This window comes from Anolis sagrei, chromosome 10 (genome assembly GCF_037176765.1).
Source record: "Anolis sagrei isolate rAnoSag1 chromosome 10, rAnoSag1.mat, whole genome shotgun sequence".
NCBI lineage: Eukaryota > Metazoa > Chordata > Lepidosauria > Squamata > Dactyloidae > Anolis > Anolis sagrei.
Window position 1 is genome coordinate 2,292,165 of NC_090030.1, and position 7,504 is coordinate 2,299,668.

Below are 7,504 nucleotides of genomic sequence, written 5' to 3' on the forward strand. Positions count from 1 at the left end.
CACTTTCAAACCAGGAACAGATTTTTTTTTCTAGTTTTGTTACATAATGAATCCAGCAAGTGAAAGCTTCCACATTATTTTGGATGGTGGAATATACATTTCTGAAACAATCCCAGTTTTATATCAAGTTGCCAACGTTTCTTGTTCTTCTTTCCTTCCTTCCTTCTTTCCTTCCTTACGTCCTCCCTTCCTGTCTTGCCTGCCTTCCTTCCTTCCTTTCCTGCCTTGCCTTGCCTTGCCTTGCCTTGCCTTTCCTTCGTTCCTTCCTTCCTTCCCTTCTCTTCCTTCCTTCCTTCCTTTTCATCCTTTCCTTCCTTTTCTTCCTTCCTTCCTTCCTTCCTTCCTTCCTTCCTTCCTTCCTTCCTTCCTTCCTCCCTTTCCTGCCTTGCCTTTCCCTTCCTTCCTTCCTTCCTTCCTTCCTTCCTTCCTTCCTTCCTTTCTTCCTTCCCTTCTTTTCCTTCCTTCCTTCCTTCCTTTCTTCCTTCCTTCCTTCCTTCCTTTCCTTCCATCCATCCATCCATCCTTCTGTCCTGCCTTGCCTTTCTTCCTACCTTCCTTCCTTCCTTTCCTTCTTTTCCTTCCATCTTTCTGTCCTGCCTTGCCATGCCTTGCCTTCCTTCCTTCCCTTCTTTTCCTTCCTTCCATCTGTCTTTCCTTCCTTCCTGCCTTGCCTTACCTTGCCATTCCTTTCCTTCCTTCCTTTCTTCCTTTCCTTCTTCCTTTCTTCCCGTGCAGGCTCTGACGTCCGAACTGGCCAACGCTCGGGACGAGACGAAGAAGACGGCCAACGACATGATCCACGCCGAGAACATGCGCCAGGGCCGAGACAAGTACAAGACCCTGCGCCAGATCCGGCAGGGCAACACCAAGCAGCGCATAGATGAATTCGAGTCCATGTAATCCTCCCTCCCTGCCTCCGCTCCGACTGCACTCTCCTTCCTTCCTTCTCTCTTTCCCTCCTTCACCTTCTCTGTTGAGTCCAACTGCGTTGTGCTGGAACCGCTACAGAAGAGCAACCTCAGCCCACCTTTAGCTGCCCTTCTGTTAAAGGACCAAAACAAAAGTCAATTGTGCCTTATTGAAGAAGCCGGATGGTGGGGACCCTTTGCACCCAGCCTGCGATGCTTATGGGATCTCTCCTCCTCCTCCTCCTCTCTAGCCTTCACAAACCCATCTTGACCAAATTCTAACGCTGTTGTCATATTGGGATCCACTGCAAGTTTTCACAGTCTGGGGACTGGAGCGAGTTGCAGTGGAAGGAGGTGTTTCAAAAGCACAAAATGTGGTGCAAATCCCCTCTTCCCCAAACCAAAGCTTTCCACCATTCCTTGATGTTCACCAGACCAAATAGAACCTTCTTGACAGTATTTTGCATGCGCCACCAGCTTGGAAGAGTCAATCTGGATGGATGGGATACATTGGGAGCGTTCCTCTCTTAAGCCCAACTTGTCACTTTGAGAGAGGAATGGCCCTGGCCAAAAACTCCAGCAAAAGAGGTGCCAACGGATGCAGTTCTCTCCCGGTGCCTTACAACACGTGTTCCCCCTTTTTTTACACTTCTCACCAGCAGTTTTAACACCAAATATATCCCTCATATGGCTTCCATCTCACACTTCCCTACATCACAATCCATGCCTTGTTGTCACCTCTGCCTTTGCTTTGAAAGAGGCAAAAACCACGTCTCTTTCTGTTGCCTTAATACCAGAAGATGGCAAGTTGCCTTTTCCTTCAACAGACATTGCCTTGGAGTGCCTTTTGCTCCTCCAGTTTCAGCCAAAAACCCAAAAGGACCCAGAATTGCTGTTTTTGGGGAGCTTGCAAACTGCTTCGCTGGCGGTTTTGAAGCCCAGACAGCAATGCTCGGTGCCACTTCGCTGCCAACCATTCATTGCCGGGCCGCTCATTGCTGGCTGTGCAATGACCCCGAACCGTCTCCATTCATTGGAAAAGAAAGCGTGCCCCAGAGAGTTGAGGCATCGACTTGAAAGCTGGAAGGAATCCCTTTGGAGGAAGAGAACGTGGCCTTCGTTGTATTCTCTTCCAAAGAGATTCCTTTGCAAGGCTCTTTCCTCATTGTATAAACTTCCGAGTCATCTTTGACATCTCTGCAAATTCCTCTTTCTCGGAGTCTCTTTGCTGACATTCCATGCCCAGGATGTATTAATGCCAAAAAAGTGCTATTTTTAATAGGAGTATCAAAGGAGGCAGGTGATGAGGAAAGTATTTTTGGAGAAGTGGAATGGCAATTGCACAACTTGGCACCCAGGAGGGATAGAAAGAAGTCTCGGTATTTTCCATTTTTAAGGCTCCAGCTTGCCTCCTTGGAGGGCCAGATAATGGTGCCATAAGCAATAGCAGTTGCAGAGAGATGTACCCAAAAGGTCCCTTCAACACATCTCCAAAGATCTTTGGTGGAGGGGGATGTGCTCAAAAAGTCTTTTCTACCATCTACGAAGATCTTTAGTGCAGAAAGATATGCCCAAAAGGTCCTGTCTACCATCGCCAGAGATCTTTGGTGTGGAGAAATGTGCCCAAAAGGTCCTTTCAACCCAACTCCAAAAATCTTCGGTGCATAAAGATGTGCCCAAAGGTCCTTTCTACCGTCTTCAAAGATCTTTGGTACTCTAATGTGCCCCAAAGGTCCTTTCTACCATCTGCAGAGATCTTTGGTGTGGACAAATGTGCCCAAAAGGTCCTTTCAACCCAACTCCAAAGATCTTTGGTGTGGAGATGTGCCCAATAGGTCCATTCTACCCATCTCCTTTGGTGCATAAAGATGTGCCCAAATGTCCTTTCTACCACCTCCAAAGATCTTTTGTGTGGAGAAATATGCCCAAAAGATCCTTTCTACCATCTTCAAAGATCTTTGGGACTGCAATGTGCCCAAAAGGTCCTTTCTACCATCTCCAGAGATCTTTGGTGTGGACAAATGTGCCCAAAAGGTCTTTTCAACCCAACTCCAAAGATCTTTGGTGTGGAGATGTACCCAATAGGTCCATTCTACCCATCTCCTTTGGTGCATAAAGATGTGCCCAAATGTCCTTTCTACTACTTCCAAAGATCTTTTGTGTGGAGAAATATGCCCAAAAGGTCCTGTCTACCATCTCCAGAGATCTTTGGTGTGGACAAATGTGCACAAAAGGTCCTTTCAACCCAACTCCAAAGATCTTTAGTGTAGAGATGTGCCCAATAGGTCCATTCTAACTGTCTCCAAAGATCTTTGGTGCATAAAGATGTACCCAAATGTCCTTTCTACCATCTCCAAAGATCTTTTGTGTGGAGACATATGCCCAAAAGGTCCTTTCTAACATCTCCAAAGATCTTTGGTACTGCAATGTGCCCAAAAGGTCCTTTCTTTGGTGCTGAGAGATGTGCCCACTAGGTCCCTCACCGAAGACCTTAAAAGTGTGTTTTGGATGCACTCCTTTCTCTTCCAGATACATTGTGCCTTTAGGGTTAATTGGGGGTGCAAGCAGCCATTCTGCATCCCCTCTTCTTGCCCTCAAAACACGCTTTTAACCTTTAAAACAAAACCCAGACTTATCAGAATCATTTTGTATTTTCTATGCTGAAGTTGCCACTGAAATGCCTGGTGTTTGGCACACTTTGGATGGCAAGCTGCCCTCCAGGATCGTTCCAAACCATGGCCAAACCATGCCTCCATAGTCAATGGCAACTTGTGGCCCTCTGTGTCTCCCATTGACTCCCAGTTATCTCCCAGTATAGGAACAAAATGACCTTTTCTCCCGCTGTAGTCGGTCCAGCTCTCTTCCCTGATCTTACCAGTATTATATATATTCCAGTGGTTATCTAATAATAATAATAATAATAATTGATTTCATCCTCTCCTTTCTCTCTCGCTCTTGTTTTTCCTAGCTATGCACAATTAGAAAATGTTAATCTTGAGCGGGGAGGGAAACACAAAACGCTCCTTCCTTTCTCCATTGAACAAAAAAATAAAATAAATATGTATACTGTATTGTAAAGAGATGATATTTTGCAGGAAATTTAATGTAAGAAGCACTCAGTATTACCAGGAGATTTTCTAGAGATGTGTTTTTTTTTTTAATTATTAGTTAGGATACCTGGAGGTTTTCCCCTTCTCCCCCTTTTTCCACCCACCGTTTTGTTTACTGCTATTCCATGGGTATAACATGTCGTTTCTCTATGGGAGGGGGAAAGCACCCTATTAAACACGTGGGGTTTTGTTTTGTTTTTTTTTGGTCTGGCTTTATATTTGTGTTTTGGAAAAAAAAAATGACTGTAAATTATGTCAGTTCTTCTTTTCGACCAATCCTTTGACGTCTCGTGGCGAAAACACCGGTCCTTCCATCGGAAGGGCTGCAAGGTCAATCTGTGTATTGATATTTACTAAATTTTCAGATGCTTCGTATTCAAAAAGGGGCTTTTGTCAAGTCCGTTTCCCCCATCCCTTCTTCATCCAGTGCCAATAAAGTTTAGATCAGTCGACATCTCCTCTGTTGCCTTTTCTTGCATTCATTCCTGCTTGTTTCTCTTGGAAAGTGGTTTTCCGCCATGGATGGGGGAGTGGAAAAGAAAAGTGGGTTTGTTTATTTTATTTATTTACTAGCTTGGGGACCCGGCGTTGCCCGGGTTATTAGAGAAAGTGGGTAATGGTGGTTCTGTATGCCAAGTTTGGTCTTTATTGGTCTTTGGATAACGGCTGCATTATTTTCAGGAAGTGAGTGAAGGTACTTGAAGTCCCATCATCCATGGCCCATCCTCCTACAAACAGCAGCAGGATATAGAGTGGGTCATGGGGGCTCTGTGTGCCAAGTTTGGTCTTTATCAGTCATTAGATGAGGGTGGCAGTGGTGTCAGTAAGTGAGTGAAGGTACTGCAAGTCCCATCATCCAAAGTCCATCCTCTTTCAAACTGCAGCAGGATGTAGAGTGGATCATGGGGGCTCTGTATGCCAAGTTTGGTCTTGATCGGTCATTAGAAGAGGGTTGCAGCAATCTTCGGAAGGGAGTGGAGGTACTTGAAGTCCCATCATCCACGGTCAGTCCTCCAAACCGCACCAGGATGTAGAGTGGGTCATGCCGGGTCTCTGTGTAAATTGTGGTCCTGATCCATCATTGTTGGCAGTTGTAATGGTGTTAGGAAGGGAGTGCAGGTATTGCAAGTCCCATCATCCATGGTGCATCCTCCTCCAAACTGCACCTGGATGTAGAGTGCATCATGGAGAGTCAGTGTGCCAAGTTTGGTATTTATTGGTAATTGGATGAGGGTTGCAGTGGTCTGAAGAATTGAGCAATGGTACTGCAAGTCCCATGATCCACGGTCCATCCCCAGCCAAACCACACCAGGACGTAAAGTGGGTCATGAGAGGTCTATGCGCCAAGTTTGGTCCTGATCAGTCATTGGATAAGGTTAACAGCGGTCTCAGAATGTGAGTGATGGTACTGCAAGTCCCATCATCCATGGTTCATGCTCCTCCAAAGTGCAGTAGGATGTCGAGTGGGTCATGGGGGCTCTGTGTGCCAAGTTTGGTCTGTATTGGTAATTCTCTGACTCCGCCCCCTCTGGCCTTTTCCTTTCCTCTCTTTGTCATCTTGGAATCTTGGATTTGAGGCTGGCCAATCAGAGACCATATGCAAATTTCCTTCTGTCATGCCCAGTTTCTGTCATGAACCCTCTTCTCCACCAGGGGCTCCTGTTGAAGCTGACCAATCAGAGACCATATGCAAATAGCACCACAGTGGCAGCCAATCAGAAAGCTGCCGCATACACTTCCGCCCTTCCCATACAAACACTCTCTTTTATTATATAGATAGATTTAGAACTTTTATATACCGGTCTTCTCACCTCCAATGAGTGACAACAAGGGAATTTACACACAATAGTTTAAAAACATCACATCAATAATACACTAATATAAACACATTAAGGAGCTAGGTATGGAAGGTAACGGCGCTCCATGCAGTCATGCTGGCCACATGACCTTGGAGGTGTCTACGGACAACGCTGGCTCTTCGGCCTAGAAATGGAGATGAGCACCACACCCCAGAGTCAGACATGACTGGACTTAATGTCAGGGGACTACCTTTACCTTTTTAAACACATTAAAGTACTATCATATAATAATATAAGTATTATATTAGTATTATAAGTATTATAAGAGAGATATTGACAAGCTGGAATGTGTCCAGAGGAGAGCGACTAAAATGATAAAAGGTCTGGAGAACAAGCCCTATGAGGAGCGGCTTAAGGAGCTGGGCATGTTTAGCCTGAAGAAGAGAAGGCTGAGAGGGGATATGATAGCCATGTATAAATATGTGAGAGGAAGCCACAGGGAGGAGGGAGCAAGCTTGTTTTCTGCTTCCCTGGAGACTAGGACGCAATGGAACAATGGCTTCAAACTACAAGAGAGGAGATTCCATCTGAACATGAGGAAGAACTTCCTGACTGTGAGAGCCGTTCAGCAGTGGAACTCTCTGCCCCAGAGGGAGTGTGGTGGAAGCTCCTTCTTTGGAAGCTTTTAAGCAGAGGCTGGATGGCCATCTGTCAGGGGTGATTTGAATGCAATATTCCTGCTTCTTGGCAGAATGGGGTTGGACTGGATGGCCCAGGAGGTCTCTTCCAACTCTTTGATTCTATGATTCTATGTTTCTATAAGGCCAAGTTGTCAGCGTAAAATCACTATTCATCCCCATCTGTCCGTGTGGTTATTGCCTTACTCATCAAATGCCAGATTCCAGAGCCAGGTTTTCACCAACTTTCTAAAGGTCAGGAGGGAAGGGGCAGTTCTGATCTCCAATGGGAGAGAGTTCCAGAGCTGAGGGGCCACCACCAAGAAGGCCCTGTCCCTCGTCCCTACCGGATGTGATTGCGAAGATGGTGGAACCGAGAGCAGGGCCTCTCCAGAAGATCTTAACAACCTTGATGGTTCGTAGGGGAGAATCCGTTCTGACAGGTAAACTGGGCCGGAGTCATTTAAGGACTTATAGGTCAACACCAGCACTTTGAATTGTGCTCGGAAGCTAATTGGCAGCCAGTGGAGCTGACGCAACAGGGGGGTGGTGTGCTCCCTGTACCCCGCTCCTGTTAGTAATCTGGCTGCCGCTCGTTGGACTAATTGCAGCGTCCGGACAGTCTTCAGAGGCAACCCCACATAGAGAGTGTTGCAGTAGTCCATAGGGGATGTAACCAGAGCGTGGACCACCGTGGCCAAGTCAGACTTCCCAAGGTACGGGCGCATCTGGCGCACAAGTTTTAATTGTGCAAAAGCTCCCCTGACCACTGCCGAGACCTGGAGATCCAGGCTCAGCGATGAGTCCAGGATCACATCCAGGCTGCAAACTTGTGCCTTCAGGGTATTGTGTTAAAGCATAGGTTCCTTTAATTGCAATTTTCCAGTATGAGGAAGAGTATCGGAACCTTTACAGAACAACATTTAGACATACAGATTCTATGTAACTACTAGGGTTGGATAGGTTTGTCCGGAAGAGCCTAAAAGTCGTAAAAAACTTCCAACTTTTGA

At 46.2% G+C, this 7,504-nt stretch overlaps 1 protein-coding gene across 3 annotated transcripts in view; it reads left to right on the forward strand.

Moving 5' to 3' along the window:
- The window catches only part of MSN (moesin), an 87,419-nt gene extending 82,949 nt beyond the window's left edge, over window positions 1–4,470 (forward strand). For 2 of the 3 annotated variants that reach the window (XM_067471495.1, XM_067471494.1), the window contains exon 13: window positions 736–4,470. In XM_067471495.1, coding sequence (XP_067327596.1) covers window positions 736–900 — 165 coding nt within the window. In that variant the 3' untranslated portion in view covers window positions 901–4,470. The remainder of the gene's footprint in view (window positions 1–735) is intronic. The other variant, XR_010910311.1, reaches the window with a different exon arrangement.
- Window positions 4,471–7,504: the final 3,034 nt, after the last annotated feature.